The sequence below is a fragment of the Megascapheus bottae genome, chromosome 16 (assembly GCF_031878675.1).
Source record: "Megascapheus bottae isolate mThoBot1 chromosome 16, mThoBot2.hap1, whole genome shotgun sequence".
Taxonomy (NCBI): domain Eukaryota; kingdom Metazoa; phylum Chordata; class Mammalia; order Rodentia; family Geomyidae; genus Megascapheus; species Megascapheus bottae.
This window is the reverse complement of record NC_143524.1, coordinates 26688792-26711531: the sequence shown is the minus strand read 5'-3', so window position 1 is coordinate 26711531 and position 22740 is coordinate 26688792. Positions and strand designations below refer to the sequence as shown.

The window sequence follows — 22740 nt, the reverse complement described above, 5'->3', positions numbered from 1 at the left end:
GGAGGAATAAAGAAAGTCTAATTTCTGAAGTTGGTATAGATTTTCAGTACTTACAGTTTAAGTGATGATTTTTTTTACATGTTATTTTTTTATTTAATGTCAGAGAAGGAAATGGGGGAGAGGAAGACTGGTTAGGAAAGATGTCAGAACAAGATAAAATGTAACAAGACTAACTTGTCTAGACTTAACCGGTTCAGAAAGCAAGTAGAGTTAAAAACAGTTTTTCAGAATCTCCCCCTTGACCTGTGTTTGTATCTATCTATCTATCTATCTATCTATCTATCTATCTATCTATCTATCTATCTGTATGTATGTATGTGTGTATATATATGCATGTATATGTATATATAAATATGTATTTATATATACATATATTCATATTGTCTTGCTACCTATAGATTCATGTAGAAAACTCCATTAATTTTATAGCTATGAGATGTTAACCAAAATAAACACACACACACACACACAAACACACACAGGAAACTGTTCTCCAGTTGGGATTGAGAATGAAAACTGCTCCCTATTCAAAGATTCCTCTGCAGTATGTAAAACCTGTTCAGCAAGGTTTCTGTTTCTGCCTCTTGTATTGTGATGTTGCAATAGTGCATGGGGAGAGGTCATTACATCTGAGAACCTTAAGAAAGAAAAAAATCTGAGGGATTTGGATGGTGTCCAGATTGGCAATCTCCAGGCTCTTGCTCTGAATTACTGTTGTTTCAAATGGGCCTACTTTTTTTTCATATATTTTTATTGTAATTAATAGAGGATTACATTATATTTGCCAGATAGAAGGTGCATTAATTCACATACATTGATACCCTTTCTCATGTCTTGGTCCCCATTTCCCTCCCCCCCACCCCCACCTCTCACCTTGTTTTCCCCCTTTCCTATCCAATTTCAATTAACCAAATACAAATATATCCAATATATCAGATAACAAAGTAAGACACTGTAACAATATGAGATAATCAAGGGACAGCAAAAGAGATGAGAGATAACATAGTACATTAAGGACAACAATCACTCATTATATGGCTTTTGTTTCTATATCCTAGAGGTCCTTTCAGCCTACTTTTAAGTAGGTATAGGCTTCATCTCTTCTAATGAAAATGGCCATTTCTTTCTGTTCTCTGCATTGATACCTATTTAATCTCTTTTGTGTTTGCAATTGCCCCTTGAAAAGTTATAAATATCTTTGATTCAAGTTTCTAATTATTGTACCTTCCCTACTTTCTCAGTTCCAAAGCTACCAAGCTATTATCCTCAGTGTCGCTGCTTCTTAGACAGATTCATAAAATTAAAGTCCCAGAGTTAATTGTATCCTTGAATTGTAGCCTGACAAATATATTTTTTAATCCCTGATTTCAATCAATGATTAATGTCAGGTACATTTATTGAAGTCCTTGGTATATGGAGACTTTCACAGACTACTGTTTTCTCTTATTGTTTTGTAAATTATTGTTTCCTCAGTGGTGAGCTAATTTCCAGCTCAACCTTGTTCTCACCCTCCTTAAAACTTCCTACTATCAAGAAAGGCATTAAGGGGCCAGGGGTTTGGCCTAGTGGCAGAGTGTTTTCCTGGCATGCATGAAGACCCACGATCAATTCCTTGGTACCACATACATAGAAAAAGCCGGAAGTGGTCTTGTGGTTCAAGTGGTAGAACTCTATCCTTGAGAAAGTTCAAGGACAGTTCGTAGTCCCTAAGATCAAGCCCCAGGACTGGCAAAAAAAAAAAAAAAAAAAAGAATGACATTAAATTCTGGCAAAGTAGGTTGCCATATGTCAGTAATACCAGTGTTCAGGAAATTGAGGGAGGAAGATAACTAGCTTGAAATCAGTCTAGACTGTATAACAAGAACTTGTCTAAAGTGTGTGTGTGTGTGTGTGTGTGTGTGTGTGTGTGTGTGTTTGGGAGAGAGACAGTGAGGAAGAGAGAGAGAGAAAGGAAGAAAGAAAGAAAGAAAGAGAAAGAAAGAAAGAAAGAAAGAAAGAAAGAAAGAAAGAAAGAAAAAGAAAGAAAGAAAAAATGTGATTGTATTAAAATATTGACGTTTTCATCTACCAATGCTCATTGCTAGCATCTGGACATGATTTGTTTTTACTCTGAAGGTTAAGGTGGGCAATATGTGAGTCAGAGGGTCAAATCTTGACCTGGACTATGGAAAAAAAGAGCTTTATTTCTATTTGAATGTATTGGATACATTTGAATGTGTTTAGATAAACTTGATCATGTTCTAGTTGAGGGTGAGTCCCAGTCTTTCTCATGCATTAATTCTCATTCTATTTACCTATCTGAGAGAACATAGGGTCACTGAACTTGGATGTTTCTGCTTCAATAGTTTTTGTTCAGGTGTCAGAATGAGTAAATATCATTTCTCTCTTTGGGGATTCACAAAATAACTCTGCCAGGAAACTATGGGGATCTTTTATTATGCACCCTAGCCTAATACTCACTCCTGTTGATTGTGTTTACAATCAACCTAACACTGACTGTAGAATGTCAGAAAGCATGACACTTCCTTTTCAAGCTCCCTCTACTACTATGCACACAAGTAAAAGTTGCTGAGAAAGAAGTACAAAACACAAGAGGTTAAATCTCTATGGGCTTTTAGGAATATACATTTGACTACAGAATTAGGTTCACAGTCTTTAATAGACTAAGGGGACATGACTTACTAGAAGGAAACAAATATTTCTTTTAATTTTATGTAGACTTGTCAGAGAAGAGTTGGGTTATTTCTTTACTATTTTTCCCTATGAGTTCTCATTCTAATCAACATGTAGGCCATTTAAAGCAGCCATCAAAGAACATCTTCAGATTGTCTTTTCCATCCACCAAAACAACTTTGTTGATTTCCTGTTTCTTAAACATGACCTCTGGATAAGTCCTGGATAAGCAGAATCTTATCTCCGACATCGTTCCTGAAATAGACTTTGCGACTTAATTTTGAATAGGTATATATAAATCAAAACAGACAATATTTAGCTCACTAACATTGATCTTCTCACAACAATATTTTGATGCATCACTTTAACATGAGTCTTATGTTCAACTTTAGAGCAACTAATTATCTCCTTTGAGGATAAAAGCATATTAGCCTAAAGATGAGAATCTTTGTGATGTGGCTTAGGTAGCTGTGACTATTTAAATGAAGTAAATAATTATTATATATGTTATAGCCACAGTCTTCTTGGAGTTTTGGAAAAGGAGAAGAAGTATACTGACCTATACTTGGGATCTTATTGAATGGGAAGAAGAAGAGGTGAGTTGTTATGAAAAATGCCCACGATTTACCTAGGGATCTAATAGCCAAGCCAGAATCAGATACTATTCAATACTTTGATATTTCCCTTGATGATCTGTATTAGCAAATCCCCTGTTCATGAAGATGATACAACTCAGAGTTGATCATTTAAGATCACTTCTATGTTTTCTTAAGAAAAATTTATAGAAAATTGTGCTAATTTAAATATAGCTTAGGGTTTATTGGCGTTTTTTTTTTTTTAACTTTTTCTTTTCTGTGAGAAGACAGCTTAGGAGTTTAGAAGGAATTTGGTGGAATTATTTTTTGTGGGTCATTTGACTTGAAATTTAGACCTGGGCATTGTTCCAGAGCCCTTCAGCTCGAGGCTACCATCCTACCCCTTGAGCCACAGTTCCACTTCTGGTTTTCTGGTGGTTAACTGGAGATAAGAATCTCATGGACATTTTAGTGCCAGGGCTGGCTTTGAACCACAGTCCTAAGAACTTAGCCTCCTAAGTATGTAAGATTACAGACGTGAGCCACTGCTCCTGGATAGAGGGGATGTTTTTAAGTATATGTCTTTGATATTTAGGTAACTTTACTTTTCTGTCCCAGGAAACACTTCGTCCCCAGTTTGAAGCCAAATATTACAAAATGGAGATAATAAATCCTATCACAGGAAAGCCTGAGCCTCATCAACCATCATCAGACAAAATCAGTCGTCTTCTTGTATCCGTATCAGGAATATTCTTCATGGTAAAGTATATCCTTCCGTAACAGATGTTGTGGGAATTCAGATATAGACAAACTTCCCATGATAGCAACTCATTTTTGTAATGCTTCAAATGTTAAAGAAACTTTAGACATTTTTAAGAAAAATAGAAGTCACATAGATCAGAGAGAATTTATAAAGGAAATGTGAGGGTCTCTAACAAAAATGAACTAACGTAAGTTCTTATGAGCTGTTCTAATGAATTTGATAGCCTATGTTAAAATGAAGCATTACGTTAGAGGAAATTAGGCAGAATTTAAAACAAATGTTCTTTATTTGTTTTCAATTTTTCATGTGGAATACTTCAAAGTAGCTAATTAAAATGTGTGTCACCTCCCCGAGGGTTTTTTTTTTAAATTTTATCATAAAAGTGATGTACAGGAGGGTAACAGTTATATAAAGTAATAAGTATGTTTTGTTTCAAGTGGTTACCCCTCGCTCATTTTCTCTTACTTTCCCTATAGAGTTTATTATTATTATTATTTTTGTATGTATGACAGCTTGAATTCAGGGCTGGGACATTGTCACATAGCATTTTTGCTCAAAGCTGGTGTTTTACCATTTGAGTCACAATTCCACTCACTTCTGGCTTTGGGGCTGGTTAATTGAAGATGAGAGTCTCAGAGACTTTCCTACTTGTGACTGACTTCAAACTACAATCCCCACAGCTCAGCCTTCTAAATAGCTGAAATTACAGGCCTACACTACTGGCACCTGGGTTTCATTTATTCCTAGTGTTTAATTCACTTCCTCAGAAAAGGAAATGTAATCTAAGAATCATTTCCTAGAAAAATAAATACCTGCAAGGCCTGGGAACAGTGTTTTTGATAGATAGTTTGGCTTTTGAATTGTTGATATACAACATGTAAAGCCTCATCTCCTGCTTGTCGTGCTGCAGATTTCCTTGGTGATCACAGCGGTGTTTGCAGTGGTAGTTTACCGCCTGGTGGTCATGGAACAGTTCGCTTCCTTCAAGTGGAGCTTCATCAAGCAGCACTGGCAGTTTGCAACCTCCGGTGCTGCTGTCTGCATCAATTTCATCATTATTATGTTGCTCAATCTTGTAAGTATTCATGGTGTTACCTTCCACTATGTAAAAACCAATGTGGGAAGGAAATAATTATATTTGCTTTGTATTTAGACTATATTTACAGCAGGGCCAAAATAAGACTAAGATATTTATTTCCGGCAGAACAATTCAATTAGGCAGAAAGTAGGATAAGCAAACTTCTATGTTTGGTAGTCTTCAAAATATGATAGCTCTTTGTAAGATTGTCTCCACTTTGCATCTTAGAATTGGCCACATTTTCCAATTTCCAAAGATTCAAGTGATAGATTAATTATTCATTTCCTATCAATAATAGGGACATGAGAGTGATTTTTTCCTTTGCTATTTCTAGAACCCTTTGACCATGTCTGCATTGATTGGCATTTATTTTTGCTGTTTTCCTTTGCATGCTATGTATTACCTATTCATACACAGTTAAATACTCAGAGCTGTCTTTGGAGGAAATAAATCAGTTTTTGTCCTATGTGTTTTACCACACAAAATATAAGAAAATATAAAAGATAAGGCTTTATGTTATTGAATAGAAGATAATTTAAACTATTTAATAAGTGCATTTCAACAGTTTCATTCTTTTAATATTGTAAACATATTACTTCCTTTTGAAGTATATTATCATTACCCTTTCTTTGAATTATAAAAAGAATACCTTGCTATTGCTTTTTAAGGACTGAAATTTAAATATATTTAAAATATTATGGAAAGATCATTACTCTTGATCCATAGGGACACTCACCATCTTTCCTGCCATGAATTTAATTGTACTCACTGGAGGTCATCGATTTTAATGCTTTGCCTCTTTATTTTCCCTATTACCCCTAATCAATTATTTCACTTTTCAGAATTATTCCTTTCATTTCTTTCTTTACTTGATAAGTAGTGCCAAAGACCTATTGGTCTTCAAAACCACCTTGAATGAATTAATGAAATGTCTTACTATTTCTAAAGATATGGAATAGCTCATAGATATAGAAAAAGCCAGAAGTCAAATGTATTTAACTTGATTTTTTTTCACTTTGGGAAGGAAGGACAAATTCAAGGGGAAAACTTGCATTTCTAATGTGTCTTCCTTATCAGTTTTCCCTTTCTCATAACTCAGATGCAACTAGCTCTCACCATATATATGAGAGTGATGAGAATTAATGCATTTTTTTCTTCCAAATCACTTGACTTTATTAAAATAAGACTAGATAAAATAAAGGGAATCTCTACTTGTAGACTTAAGATCCCTGGGGACAAGTGGTTGAAGATTTCCATCCTTTGGGAAATCCAGAACTCTCCTTCGAGACCCTCAAAATCCCACACAAATGATTCAGTTGAATATTAAACCCTGTGTAGCTTCTTAGTGCCACAAGGCAAGCATTCTGGGAAATATTCCACTGAATTTATATTTTCTAAATTTTTATTTCTATTGTTGGGCTGTTTGGGTATAAAGATTTAGGGGCTCTTGTAAGTGAGATGTGCTAAAAAATAATACTCCTGTGTGTGTGCAAATGAGAGGATTTAAAAATGGATTTGATATGAAGGAATTACACATGCAGCTTCTTCAATATATGTGAAAATTAATATATTGTTCTGGTTTAATTGATTTAAAGTAATATTCTTCTGGCTCTATTCATTTCTTTCTTTATCAGATGTTAAAACAATTTCCAAGTTCTTCTGAAAGAAACAGATTAATTCAAGAGTTTAATGAAATTAGGATAGATTGAAATGCCAGGTTTTTAAATTTTTTATTTATTTTTATTTTCATTTTCCAGTGCCTATCATGGGGTTTGAACTCAGCAGGGGCTGAACTTTTTGGTTCAAAGCTAGCATTCTGTTACTTGAGTAACATCTCCCCTTTCTGGCTTTCTGATAGTTAATTGGAGATGAGTCTCAATGATTTTCTTGCCTGAGCTGGCTTTGAACTTTGTTCCTCAGATCTCAGACTCCTGAGTAGCTAGAATTACAAGTTTGAGTGAGCTACCACATACAGCTTTAAAATGTCAGTTCTAATACCACAAAATAATCTTCTTGAATACCAAATCCTACTTCATTCTTGTTTACATGAAAAAACTGAACATAAAGCTAATAAAATGTGCATTTTGTTTTTTTATACCTTTCATTTTGCTTCCCTGTGCTACCATGTTGTCTTGATCTGAGTCAAGCTATTTTATTACTTTGAGGTGTTTTTCAACTGGAATATTTATGCAGTCAATTATGAAATGAGAGCATCACAAAGCAGTTTAAAGCAGCCAATTTTGTTTTCTTTAAAATTAAGGGCCCTTTTGGTATCATAAAGACAACCAGAAAAGTTGTGCTTGTTTAAATGTATTTCAGTTGTTTTCTTTCATCTTGTCAGCAAACATTTTGTGAATTTTGAATGCTGTGAAATTTGCTTCTGAAAGATCTCTCTCCTGCATTCCCAGCTGGCGACTCTTTCATCTATTTCTGTAGCTCAGCTTATGGTCAAGATTCACCACTGAACTTTTATTCTTCCTCTTCTCATCTCACCACAAGACTGTTAGAATTAACTATTGAGATTACTAAATTGCTAATTGAGTCATTTTGTTTTGTGTTTGAAACTATTTAATGGGTTTCCATTGTCTCGGGTATAAAATCTAAATTTGCTAGCCAGGCATAGGAGGCCATGAAGGTTTTAAACCACTCTTTTGTCCCAAGTTGTCTTCATTCCCTTTGACTCCCTGAACTTGGCCCACGGAAACACATTCTCTGTGTACCAGCACCTCTACATTGTACCCTTCTCTCTAGGTTCACAGTGCTTCTTCTAAGATCACCTATTTTCTTTTGTTTCCTTGGAGAAAATATCCCCGTTTTTGAAAAACAATTAGTTAAGGTTCATATCCTCTCTACACCCAGGGAGCTTTCTCTCAATCTCAGATGTAGAATTAAACAATCTATTTTTGCTGTTTTATTTTCTCCAGGAGGCTCTTAGACTGCCTATTCTCCCAACCACCAGATTTTATCAGGAGAATTACACAGTCACTTTGTGAACTCAATTCTGTGACAATGTTTTTCATCCCTGTTTTTCCCCTCCATCAAATCTTCATTCTCCTATAGCATCGGATACAGTTCCTCATCAATTTGCCACTGGTTTTTTGTTCAATTCCTAAAACACATTTTGTCTATAACTTTGGGATTAATTTTTTGGTATTTTATTCTCCAAATATCCTAGCGCTTTGCACATAGTATATGCACAAAATTGGGTTCATTATTAAAGTATATTTCCAGAGTTTCTCATGTTTGTAGCATTCATCTTAATTCACATAAGCAACAAAAGAGTACACATTTCAAAATAGGTCCGTTAAGGAATCCCTGAGTAATAATTCTGTTATTCAACATAATCAATATTTGACTAGAAGTCAACTTTACAGATCACAAATGTAATTTAAGGGCTTCTTATTCTTAGTGTGCATCATATTACCTGCAACTGTTCAGAACAACTACAAATCCCTGAATCCCAGTTAGAAATGCCTGAGGAGGGCTAGAAAATCTATATTTAAAATAAAACAGTTAAAACTTAGATTTATTATTTGGATTATTCACTAAACAGCAAAAAGAACTTGCAGTGACAGCATTTGAATTCAGGTATTACTCTTTCTTAATTACATACTCCTCCATTTTATCTTTTCTGTAAATTGCTTTTATTTCACAAAATGGGACAGTACTCCTTTTTCCATCTGACAGAGCTGGAGACTGAACTCAGGGCCTTGCATTATTAGGCAAGCACCCTACAAATTGAGCCACAACTCCAACCCCAAGCATTTCATTTCTTTTTTTTGCCAGTTGTGGGGCTTGAACTCAGGACCTGAGCGCTGTCCTTGGACTTTCCTCAAGGCTAGAGCTCTACCACTTGAGCCACAGCACCACTTCCTATGTATGTGGTTCCAAGAAATTGAACCTGGGCCTTTGTGCATGCTAGGCAGGCACTCTACCACTAGGCCAAACTCCCAGCCCCTTATCTTGTTTTATTTTTAATAAAAATTAATTATGTGACACTATTCCCAAAATATATGTTCTTGCTGCTTGACAATTTTTAAATTAATTTTGTCATGTTATCACAGCATGATAGCTCTCTGGCATCAAAATCAGTGTGATTGTTAGGGAAAATAATAGGAACGTCTGAACAGAAGTTCTTTACTAGATTGAAATTTTTAGGATTAGGCTATTAGATTTTTTAGCATAGCTAATAAAGGAATGAACTCCTCTGAAAAAGTGTTTTCATTTTGAAACCAACATAACATACACAAGACATAATATAACTAAAAAGGAAAAAGAATAAGAAGAGGAAGAGGAAACGGAAGAGAAAGTAGAATAGGGAGAAGGAGGAGGAGGAGGAGGAAAGAAAAAGGAAGATTGGCAAATGTCAATCCTCTATACTGGTTCTAAGATCTTCTCCATCTCAGGCCTATTTCCTTCTTTATATTCCAACATTTTTGTGCTTTTTCTCTGGCCCTGAACATTCAAGGTCTCAAAATAAACGTACCTATCCTTAATACCTAGTTTTCATTGATTACCAAGTATAATGAAAATGGGTTATTATGGAATCGAACAGATCAAAAAGTGAGGCCAATCCACTGAACCAGGAAAGAAGACACTATCTAATAACACAATTAATCATAGGATTGGCATTTTTAAAAATGTATTTAGTTAGTATGCTCTTGTCTATATCAACAGTTTATACAAATATGAAAGCATATCCAACTAGAAAAAAGCAGTCTCTTTAACTTTACCAGTCCTTATGGAATTCATTCTCACAGCGAAAGCGAGGCTGTACAGCTGAGCTGCACAAATAAAATGCACTGAAAAAACTGTCTCATCTGACCTTCACAACAACTTGCCCTTCTCTGCCTTTGCTGCCAGGGGATTTGTGTGTGTCACCCCCATAAGACTTTAAAGGAAGACTGTTGACTTCTCAACTCAGAACGAATTCTGACATCCTTCCCATGGCCAGCCATGTTTCCGACAGAGATCTCTGAGTCATGTCTTGTTATTTTGCTTTATTACTACAGCAGATGACTCAGCCTTTCAGCAACACCAAAATATATATAATCAGCATACAATATCTTTTGTGATATATAATATTTCTCCAAAGATTACTATAATCCTTTGTGGTAGCTAGTTGCTGACAGGCTCTGTGTACTAAGTATTAAAACAAAAATCTTGCAATACATCAAGGCCCTGTATAGATGTTGGGAGAAAGCCATGGTAGCCAATCCTAATGTTGCTTCCTGCTAGGAGAGTTCTGTCAAGCCAAGTGCATATCCAACATATGCACTTGTGACATAACAAGTGAATTAGCAGTTATATTTAAATAGAATTAACTCTGAAACCTGATGAAAGCATGCAACTCAATACTAGAGGAACAGTATTAGAGAAAAAGTAACTCTTTAAGTGCTACTTGTGAGTTGATAATGTCTATCATATTATACATCATGGGCAAACTGTAGGAATCTCCTAACTTTATAAATGAAAAAGAACATTATTATAGTGATGACACTGGGTTCTAATGAACTTCCCTGTGTTCTTGTCTTAGAAATCTGAAAATGACAGATTATGAACTAAGCTAATGTAGAAACCAATCCATAACAAATCCATACATCCCTGGTATAAAACCCTTGTAGTTAGTGTAAACTTTCTGTCTCAGATAATCTAGATCTTAGAAAGAGGTATATTTACATTATAGCTAAATGCATAACCTCATAATTAGGTCTATTGAAATAATTGTCAGAGACTATGAACAACTCTGAAAGCATACAGATACACATCTTTCAGTGTTACATGTCATTGTGGAAGGTCATTGTCATTATTAAACAGTTATTTATTGAATTATGTGCACATGTCATATTCACTTACAAATACATATACCTGAAAATATATGAACCTTACATCTCTACCAAATATGTTTTCCCAATGATCTATTTGAATGTTCATTTGATAGACATACTTTTTTTTTTTTTGCCAGTCCTGGGCTTGAGCTCAGGGCCTGAGCACTGTCCTTGGACTTTCTCAAGGCTAGAGCTCTACCACTTGAGCCTCAGCACCACTTCCAGCTTTTTTCTATGTATCTGGTACCGAGGAATCGAACCCGGGTCTTCATGCACGCTAGGCAAGCACTTTAACCACTAGGCCAAACTCCCAGCTCCAGACATACCTTTTTAATCTGTATAAATGGTAACATTTCCAAGTGTAGGGCAAAGTTGACAGATGATGAAAATGCAGTATCCTAACAAACTATTGTGCTGGGAGCTTACCAGTATCACAGAGTTGATTTGTCATTCTATTTCAAATAACCACCAAGACTATTTGTTTCCTTTACAACTTTACATTTTCAAACTTTCTTTTTCCAAATTTTGAAAAATTCTGAACACAGATTTAGAATTCAAACTTCCACTTTACCTTTCAGTATGAGGAAAAAAAACCTATAGTTTAAAAACCAAATCTCGCTCAGTTGATTAGTTGAATGACTATTTTTTCCTACTTAGAAATATTACAGTATGAAGCCGAGTTCAAATGCTAGTATGAGCAACAAATAGAAAAAAACATTTAAAAATATTTCTATGAAGAATAACAATAGTAATATTTTCCAAATGAAAAGAATAATATTTATGTATTCTTGCTATTACAGGCTTATGAAAAAATTGCTTACCTCCTTACTAATTTAGGTAAGTCTACTTTTTCTGCTTCACTTGATAGCAAGGAAATAACATGTGAGCACATTTTAAAATGACAAAATTGATCACAATAAAAGAAAAGATCAATTTAATATTATCTGAACATTGGGCATAAAGCTGAGATAAAATGTCAGGTCTATGAAAACGGACATTTTATTACACAGAATAATTTTGTTTTTATTTTGTTTTTGTTTTGTTGTTCTCAAAGAACTCTGGACTGGTCTGACCCCATTATTGGGCATTACTTGGATAAAGGATTGATCCTATCTTTACAGTTACTTCTAAAATTTCTCTAAAGGAGAATCATGACTACTTTTGTATTTAATAGTTTTAACCGTGATTGTGCATTTGCAGCTCTGAGAAGAGCATCAAGATTTTATTTGTAGCTCCTTTCTCAATTTTACTGTAGGTATGACACTCCTATTTGACTGACACTAGAAGTCAATATTTTAAGTGCCTTGCAGAATCAGTAAATCACTATATCTAAGCCTGAGCAAGGGGCTTCTGGGCCTGTATCCAGAGTTCTTATCTTTTACCCTACGATTGTAAAAACGCTTTTTTTTTTCTTTCAGAATATCCTCGAACTGAATCTGAATGGGAAAACAGCTTTGCCCTGAAGATGTTCCTTTTCCAATTTGTCAATTTAAATAGTTCTATCTTCTACATTGCTTTCTTTTTGGGAAGGTAAGTCCATTTAATACAAAATATTTCTCCAGATCCCGAAACACTACTAACAGATACCCTTGTGAATTAGTTCAAAGAGGTGGCAAATCTTGGACTTTGATTTGGAAGATTCCTGACTTCTGGCAAGACAACCAATTATAGTTGCCATGTGCAACTATAAAACCTATATGCTGCATTTGAATCCACTGTTTCTGACTAAATGTTATATTTATAAGGAGGACAGGAGCTTTGAGTCACTCTGGGTTACATTTAACAGTTTAGAAACCTTTACCCATCACTTTAATGTTTTCTTTGTTCCACCTAATTTGGAGAAATGCAGAAAATAACCGTATTAGATTAATGGATCTTACTAGATACATACATTCCACTCCATGTAGTGCCATGAAGATGTAAAGGGCTTAAAATCATTTTGAACGAAACCATTCAGCACATTATAGTCTAATATTCACTAATTGGGTCCCTGGATATGTGAAACTATGAAGTGTGATCAGGTCTGTACTTTCTTGACCCATGGATACCCAGTTCATGCATCACTTTCTCCTTCATAAGTCAGGTATCTGCTTTGATGTTGTCTAAGCATAACAAAAATCAACTCTTTGGGGACAAATTGGACCAGTGAACAGTTGTGTCTACCCACACATGCACTTGGTATAATGTGTTAGTAGGTGTTCTTCCCCTAAGTGCTAATAAATTACAATGCTTTGTTCTAGATTCGTGGGCCATCCAGGAAAATACAATAAGCTTTTCGATCGGTGGAGACTGGAAGAAGTAAGTTACCTTGTGGGTGTGGGAGTGTGTGGGTGGCATAGACAGGAGAGTAGCTGTGGATGGTTGCGAATCTGGGTTACAAATGTAATACCCAGGCACAGTTTTGATAGGAAAGATTTCCTTTGGGTTAAAGAAAAGAACATATATATTTATATATATTATTATATATTATAATATATTGTATATTCTATATTTATATTTAAAGAAATGATGTTTCAAACGGTTAGCCTCCAAAATCCTAACCTTTGATCTCTTTACCTCTGTTTCAGCAGTTTACAAACTCCAAAGACTTAAGAATCTCATTTAGGGAAACAATTATTTATTGCATGGGTCTCTAAGCTATTAAACGTGTTAAGATTTCTTTCCAAAAGGGAAATTTGAATGGAAAGGAATTTTTTTTTGAAACACTGACACACATATAGACAGATCTGACAAAGGCTTTTATTTCTGTATTGATTGACAATATATGACTAAAGGGAAAAAAATACGTGGGAGTTCTGCTGCTTGCTGCACGTACTCACCAGAGAACTGTCCTCCAGAAGCCCAACCATCGAACCTGTAATGTAGGCCATACTTCCTTAGACTTGGCACACAGAAATTATGATGCTGCCAATTGAATGATCTAAAAGAGATCTCCTTTTGATGTTTGTGCACTAGGGAATTCTTTTTCTTTTTCTTACATATTTCATATTTCTGTATCTCCAGATGTATGTGCTTATTGATGCAGGGGCTATTGCTACCATTGATATTGTACAATCTGACTATTTTTTATTAAGAAATCATTATTGAAAGTCCTGGCTAATTTTTGAAAGCACCAGAAAAATAGTAATTATGCTTATGAAAAAAGTGCTTAATATCTTTAGTACAAGAAGTCATAGTTTCCAATACACTACTGTGTATTTTGAAATAAAATCAGTGAACTAAAACTGTAAGTATGCATAAAATCTTAAAAATCTTACAAGATGTAGAATGTACACATAATGGGAGAAAAATTGATCCCCTGCTTTATCACATAAGAATTATTCAATGACATGTTCACTTTATCAAGTCCCTGATAGATAATAGATACGCAAATGGAGATATCTGTTCTCCCTTTTGATAACACAGTAATCTTAAAAATAGGACATTTCTATGAGATGTAACAAATATTTTATCATTGGATACTGATAGTCTTCATTCTAGTCCTTTCTGCCCCACAGGTAAAGGTTTAACATGCATAAACATCTGTTCCATTTTTCATAATCTGGTAATAAGAATAGCTCTCAGTATTTGTGATTGGTGGATTGTGCATGGACAATCTTAATTACAATTAGTTGTAATGTTTATAAGAAAAAAATGCTACACTTTATTTCAGAATATCTAGAAACTGGTTATTCTGGAGTTGTGACAATCATACTATATGTACTGTGTATATGTGTGTACATATTTGTCTCTAAGTTCCCCATAAGAACGAAGAACTTCATTTTGCAACTATGACTATAGTCTTCCCTCTTCAGCTTTAGATATCCTACTGAACCCTTTTGTGGGATGTATATGACAGAGTTCAGGGGGTTCCTTAATTCATCCTAGAAAGAAGAAATGTACTGATCCCCAAAATTTCATATAAATTTAGTGTTATGATTTTGAAGTAATCGCTAATGCTTATTGAGTTACTACTATATGCTAGCACAATCCAGCAATTTTTACTAACTATTCTTCAGAAAATAACTTAATACATAGGATTCCATCATTCATTTCAGATATGCAAACAAATGCATACAAAATTAATGTTGATGTAATTATTATTTGAGGCTAGACGGCATAGCATGAGACTCTTATTAACATTGTAGGACAATGTGTAGGCACAATCAGAGACATAATGAAATTTATAAAGCTAATGGATTTCTTTGTTTGCTGCCTCATACATGTAAGTTAATATTAGCATAAAAAGACTAAGATAGGTGAAGCACTAAATACAAAGATATGTGAGAGCACTCAGCTTTTTCGTGTCCATGATTATATGATTTTGAAATGATGTAGTTGGGATGGATGTGTAGGTTTTTTACATATTCATCAATGGCCTTGTTTTATATTCTAAGTGGGGATTATTTTTACCAGGCTTTCATTATCTGCATGGAGTAGACTAACAACAACAACCTTTTTGTTTCCCTATAAATCACAAACTCATCTAGGCTTCATATTAACTTAAGTATCTCCCAGTATCTTTACTTTAGCCTACTCTTCTCAGGAAATCATCAAATCACATAATTTTAAGATTATCTTCAATATTCTGTCTCATATTATTATTTATTATTTATATGCATGTTAAACCAACAAAATACCAAATTATCAACATACCAAATTTCACACTGTGTTTGTGCGTGTGTGTGTGTGTGCGTATGTATTTTATTCATCCACAGCATAGTATAAATAGAAAGCAATGCAATAGTATCAAGTGGCATAGCCTTCTCCCCTACAAATAAGTAAATTTTGAATGACATTGAGTAATTTAATTTACATCTATGTCTCCTCAAAAAAATGAATGTCTTGTTTGTACTTGTGATGTGTGATCAACCCTGTGGCTTAGCAAATATTGAGCTTCAAACCTTGTACTAAATACATTTATAAGATGTATTTGACAGAGTTAAATGCTTTCTAAATCCATCTTGGAAGGAAGATATTTGCTTGGATGGAAGAATTTAAACTTTCATGAGGTGTGACCATTGGCAAACTTACTTTTTGGCTCTGATGAGACTGTTAAGTTCCTGAGCTGGAACAGTTTCTGTTCATATCCTGATTGTTCCTTTTGAAGTCTCTTAAATATCAGTTTTATAGAAATAGAATCTCCAGATCAAAGCTACGGAGACTTTTATCCTCATGAGCAGAACATGAACCCATTTCTAATGGAACAAATCCATTCTTTCCCACTCAAATATATTTTATAGTAGTTTTTAAGCAAGATGCATTGGTTTTAATGTTCCTTGAAGTGTGTGTGGGGAGAGGGGAGTGTGTTTCTAATAATCTCTTATTCAAAATCTAGAAAAGCAAAAAAGGGCAGAGGAGGAAAATTGGAATAATATCGGAAAAATACTTTGTGTCATGCATTCACCAGTTAAACTACATTCTAATCTATGTAGATACACTCTCCTCAGGAGAAAATATTTAATGTCTCCCCCATCAGCAGAATGTGAGAGACTTAGGGACTCATTTCTACAGATGCAAAAGAAAAATGACAAAAAGTTAGTTTTTCATAAGTATACCCTGGAAAACACTGTATCAGCCAATTAATGGTTAATAATCATTGCTTATGTTCTGATATGGTATGATATAATGATAGTGGCATTTCATTCTTATGTCTGGCTTTCCAAATCATATAAGGAAAAAAAATCAGATAAACACAGACTTGATGACATTCCACACCATAATCAGACATATGGCAATTTAAAAAACTTTCAGGTAATATAAAATTAACCTGAGATACAAAAGGCTATGAAAATTATCTATGTCATACAATTATTGATTACCCAAGCATAATGAGTATATAATATTCCATACTGTTTATTAACTCTGGTTGTGCCTAACCAGAGTTTAGAAGATAGCAAGTACATAAAATTAGATTTGTTCTTGCTGCCATTATGATTTTGTCAACATAATTGCTGAAAAAATTCTCTACCAAATGTTCTCACATGTGCTATTTTTTTTCTTGTATAGAGAGTTTTTTCTTTTCTTTGAAAATCCACAAGATAGGTTTGGCCACACAGCTTTAGAATTTATTCTACCACTCAAAGGTAAGAATCTTTGAACTAGCTTGCTCAAAACCAAGGTCACTATTGTTCTTCTTTTCTTCCAGTGTCATCCTAGTGGCTGCTTGATTGACCTCTGCCTTCAGATGGGTGTCATCATGTTCTTGAAGCAAATCTGGAACAACTTTATGGAACTGGGTTACCCGTGAGGATGTTTTTAAACCTATCTGTGTAGAGTTAGATAGATGATGTGCTAAGTGATTAAAATAAAATGCAATGTTCTCAGTTAGAAAGGCAGACTAAGATGTAGCTCTTTCTCTGCTCCTTACTAGATATGTGACTGAGTGTTCGTTGAATGTTTCTGAGCCTGAATTCTTACATCTCTAAGAAGCATCCCACCATTATACCTAACTCAAGGATTAAAAGTGCTAAGAGATGTACAACTCTCAGGTACCTGAGTAGCTAGAATTACAGATGTTGAGACATTGGCACTCAGCCAGTAGAATTCTTTTTCTTTCTTTCTTTCTTTTTTTTAATTGTTTTCTGGAGTTAAGAATAGTAATCCAGGGTCATAGTGGAAATGTCAATACAAAGGCCTCAGTTTGGCTCTGTTTTTATTAGGCAGCACAAGGATTTTTTTTTTTTTTTTTTTTTTTTTTTTTTGCCAGTCCTGGGCTTGGGCTCAGGGCTTGAGCACTGTCCTTGGGCTTTCTCAAGGCTAGAGCTCTACCACTTGAGCCTCAGCACCACTTCTGGCTTTTTGCTATATATGTGGGGTACCGAGGAATTGAACCCGGGTCTTCGTGCATGCTAGGCAAGCACTCTACCACTAGGCCAAACTCCCGGCCCCTCTTTTTCTTTCTTTCTTTGTCTTTCTTTCTTTCTTTCTTTCTTTCTTTCTTTCTTTTCTTCTTTCTTTCCTTCTCTCTTTCTTTCTTTTTTTTTCTTTAGAGGAAAAAATTCTGATTTCTTTGGTTGATAGACAGACTGAGTATTATGCCATTATTGTTCTATGAAATTCTGTACCCTTCTGTAATACATACACTCAAGAAAAAACATTTAATCAATGTTTAGAACTCTTTTTATAATCCTTCCTTTCTTCCTTCACAAACCCTCAGATAATTAAAATAAAAGACTATGATAATAATAGCATTTTAATCTATCTTATGGAAAAATTACAGCTTTTTTTAAAAAAAGCTTATACAGATGGTTGCTGTTCACTTTTGCACATGTTAACATAGATTCCCCATTAAAATACAATTAAATATAAGTTATTTAATGTAATGTGATATTGACATGCTAAAACCTGATCAAACAATGGGAAAAAAGTTATTTGTTGATTGGTGATATAAGTAGCTTTGTCTTATTCCATTAATATTGCCTTGACTCTATTTTTGACTTTGCTCTACAAATTAAGGACATTCTTAAGCTGAGAGTTGGAAATTGGAGGTGCCATACCAACTCTGAAAGCTGCCATGAAACATTGGTTAAATTACTTGCCATTTTAGACCATAGCTACACGATAACCAGATTTGACCCTAATTACTTCTTTCTTCCTTGCTAATTTTACTTACAAAGCTTTTCACTTTACTGGGATTTTTGAGATGATCTAACACATTTTTTTTTAAAAAAAAACTTTAACCATAGATGATTTTTTTTAGGCAGTCTTGAGGTTTGATCTCAGAGCCTCATGCTTGTTGAGCAGGTTCTACCATTTAAGCTACTCTAGCAGCCCCTTCTTGAATTGGTTATTTTCAGAAAAGGGACTCACTTTATTTCTGGGCTGGCCTGGGCTGCGCTCTTACTATTTGTGCTTTCCTTTCTTACTAGGTGCATTACACCTCCACCCTGGACTCCACCTCCCACCTGCTAGTTAGTTATAAGCATGCTCCATTGTTCCTAACCACTAAATGTGATGGAGTATCATGAACTTCTATGCTCATATTGGCCTTGAGCTGTGATCCTTCCATCTCCATCTCACAAAAAGCTGGAATTACAGACATGAGCCACCATGACCAGCATGACATAACATTTATTTTTTATTTTTATTTATTTATTTCTTGTTGTTTTGTAGAGCTTGAACTCAGAGCATGGGAGCTGGCCCTGAGATCGTTTTGCACAAGGCTAATGTTCTACCACTTCCAGCCAAAGTGCCCCTTCCAGTTTTCTGTTGATTAATTGTAGATAAGAGTTTCACAAACTTTACAATCGAGTCTGGCTTTGAACATTTCTGATCTATCAGCCCCCTGAGTAGCTAGAGTTATAGGCCTGAGCCACCGGTGCCTGGCAACATAACAGTTTTGTGAGGTGATTTAAAAAAAAATTCTCAATATTCAAGCAAATTAAAGAAAGTCTTTTCTAAATGTAAAAGAGAGTGGTGATAGAGATTGAAAGGCCCCTAGCATTTGTTATGAATGTATCTTTGACTTACCAGTTGGAATAGGAAACAGTAAGTATTTTAGAAACACATTTAACCATCCTCCTACTCAAGCAGTCCACCAGGTCTCTACATTGGATAAATAGTAAAGCCACCATAGTGGGAAACTTTCTGCAGCAATTTTCCCAACACCTAGACAAAGGCCTGTTAAAGAATAAGTAGCAGGGGGCTGGGAGTTTGGCCTAGTGGTAGAGTGCACAAAGACCAGGGTTCAATTCCACATACATAGAAAAAAAAAAGGCAGAAGTGGTGCCGAAGCTCAAGTGGTAGAGCACTAGCCTTGAGAAAAGTGCAAGGACAGTGCTCAGGCTCTGAGCTCAAGTCCAGGACTGGCAGAAGAAAAAAAAAGAATAAGTAGCAGGAATAGATTCAATCATCCAAGTAGTGTTTTTCACACTTTGGGACCAAAATTCTCTCACTTCATGTAATACTTTCTGCAAAGCCAAAACTAGAAGCACAAAAATAGGAACAAGCAGGCCTGCCTCAGTTCATGGATCCAGCCAGATCTTAGTCAGATTCCAGAAGCAACCTCCGTGAACTCCCATTAGAGCAATACCTGGATCTGGATGCTCTTTCAAATGCCACTAAAGCTTCATGCCATGGTTTACTCAAATTCAACTTTATTGAATGATATTTAATGGTTCTGATGAGATTCACTCTAGAGGTAGTTTTGTTGTTGTTGTTGTTAAATTCTTAAATAACTCCTTACCAAGAAGCAATGTGTATACATCAAAATATTTCTGAATTACAAAATTTCAGGACCATTCCCAGCAGGGTAAGGATATTATTTACTTCCTTTTTAATTCTTTTCTTCATTCATGTGTCTTGAACTCAGGGTGTTGAGTTCAGCACCTGGGTGCTGTCATTGAGCTCTTTTTCTCAAGCTAACAATCTATCACTTTGAACCATAGTGCCACTTCTGGTTTCCTGGTGGTTAATTGAGATAATTGTCTCAGGGACTTTCCTGATCTGACTTGCTTCAAATCACAGTTTTCAGATCTGAGTAGCTAGGGTTACAGGCATGAACCACCTTGTTTGTTATTTCCTTTTATGATGGATAGTGTCATATCAACAGATCTATTACTGGGGAACTGTTTTTCCTTGCAATATAAGAGAATACAACCACTTATGTTTAGAGTCTTCACACATATAAACTCAGGTGGGTTGATATATCCACATTTCAGGATGCGTACTAGAATCTAGGTCTCTTCAAATCTTAGCTACAGGTCAGGGTTTTTTGTTTTGTTGTTTTGTTTTTGTTTTTGTTTTGTTTTGTGGAGCATAATTTCATTCAGGTTTTACAGAACACAGCCCTGAAAATATTGGGTTATGAGCAATAAAAAGCACAGATCCAATGAGCCACAGAAGACTTTAGGTATTTTTATACATGGAGGTGGGCAAAGAAAAAAAATAGAAACGGATGCTTTTCTACTTGATATTAAGGAGCATCTTAGTTCATGGGCAAAGAATTTCGGTAATATTAAGATTTTTATGGGGCCTAAGATAAAGCTAAGGTCAACTATCTCTTGTTAAGGCTTCGCAAAATTTGCTTGAAACACATAAAATGTTTAAAAGTTGAGATTTGATGCTTTTTTTAAAAAATGTTGAAACCAATGAATAGCTTCACTTCCAGGAATGCCTAAAGTAACGCAATAGTAGTGGGTATTTCTCTTTTCTTAATGAAACATAAAATGTTCACCTGATGCTTGAGTAAGAGCTGATAAGTCCTTGCTCTATCCTGTCTCACAGGTTGATCCAGAACTGGTGGTCACGACATAAAATCAAGCGTGGCATACAGGATGCTTCTATCCCGCAGTGGGAAAATGACTGGAATCTGCAGCCCATGAACATTCATGGACTGATGGATGAGTATTTAGAAATGGGTAAGGACAGGGTACTGAAAAACTAATTGGCCCATTTACTTCACATAGACTTTTCTTCAAGAAAGAAACTCATCTTCTACACACTAAAACCCACCTGCAACTTCACTCAAAAGAGTAAAGGATATAATCCTGCTCAAAGAGAGAAATAACATTTTCCTGGCTTTCTGGTGGTAAATTGGAGATAGAGTCTCACAGACTTTTGTGCAGGAATTGACTTTGAACTGTGATCTTCAAATTTCAGCTTGCTGAGCAACTAGGATTAAAGGCTTCATCCAGCTTGGGCCCAGCTCAGTTTTCTTCTCTATAAAAAGGACAAGATGGCTGTTGGTACTTTGAGTCCCTTGCCAGGGCTTATCTTTTCCCTGCCCCAGTTCCCACCCCTTTTCTTCTGTCTTCTCTCTCCCACTCCTTTTCCTACTTTGCATTTCACCCCTGCTTCTTCCCATCCCCACCATTTTCTTCAGGTCACCTCTGCTTCTTCCCATCCCCACCATTGCCATTTCCTCCCCCTCCTCCTCCCCCTCTTCCTCTTCCCACTCCTCCTCCTTCTTCATTTTATGCTATACAGAAGCAGTTAGTCCATTCAGATCTCGCTTTGCAGTTTATAATATTTTCTAGCCTTGCGTCCTTTAGCAAATTTGCTTGACACATATGAGCTTGTGTTTTCTCTTGTATACAATGACATAAGCATATTTATCATCTCAGGAAAAAATATGGCAATTTCTGTAAAGTTCTCCCTTTTGGTACAATGTGGCACTAAATAAATGATACTTTTTATATTACTGGTTCACCTGTATTCTTCTTTTACAGTATTGCAGTTTGGTTTTACCACTATCTTTGTTGCGGCTTTTCCTCTGGCTCCTCTTTTGGCTTTGTTAAACAATATCATTGAAATCAGACTAGATGCATATAAATTTGTCACCCAGTGGCGAAGGCCTCTGCCAGCCCGAGCAACTGACATAGGTAAGATTGAGAAGTTAAATCTTATTTTTTCATTCATGCCAAAAATTATGCAATGGTAATGTACATATAGCACTTAACTGAGCATCAGATAATATTAAGAAACATGGCATTTAAGAAATACTTTAAGGGCCAGGAGTTTGACCTAGTGATAGAGTGCTTAGGTTTGGTTCCTCAGTACTACAGACATAGAAAAGCCCTAAGTGGTGCTGTGGCTCAAGTGGTAGAGCTATGGCCTTGACGAAAGCCTAAAGACAGTGCTCAGGCCTCTAGTTCAAGCTCCAGGACTGGCAAAAAAAAATTTTAAGACATAATTTAAGTCTTGAGAGCAGAGGACTCATGATGAGATGGGTGTCCTTGCCCTAGAGCAATGTGCTCATTTGCTTCTTCTCTCTTGTCAAATGTAAGAGTGTTTGGACTCCATTTCCCTTTCTGCCTTTGGTTACCTGAGACATAATGGGTGTTATCTGATAGCAAGGAGGCATTTCCTGGAATGTGACCCTCTAAGACTCACTGAACCTGA

At 35.5% G+C, this 22740-nt stretch overlaps 1 protein-coding gene across 2 annotated transcripts in view; it reads left to right on the top strand.

The window, feature by feature from the left end:
* The window catches only part of Ano3 (anoctamin 3), a 176855-nt gene that overhangs the window by 143133 nt on the left and 10982 nt on the right, over positions 1-22740 (top strand). For both annotated transcript variants that reach the window (XM_090347982.1, XM_090347983.1), the window contains exons 15-23: positions 3187-3269; positions 3867-4007; positions 4922-5086; positions 11718-11754; positions 12336-12447; positions 13158-13215; positions 17045-17142; positions 21124-21257; positions 22068-22220. In XM_090347982.1, coding sequence (XP_090204108.1) covers positions 3187-3269; positions 3867-4007; positions 4922-5086; positions 11718-11754; positions 12336-12447; positions 13158-13215; positions 17045-17142; positions 21124-21257; positions 22068-22220 — 981 coding nt within the window. The remainder of the gene's footprint in view (positions 1-3186; positions 3270-3866; positions 4008-4921; positions 5087-11717; positions 11755-12335; positions 12448-13157; positions 13216-17044; positions 17143-21123; positions 21258-22067; positions 22221-22740) is intronic.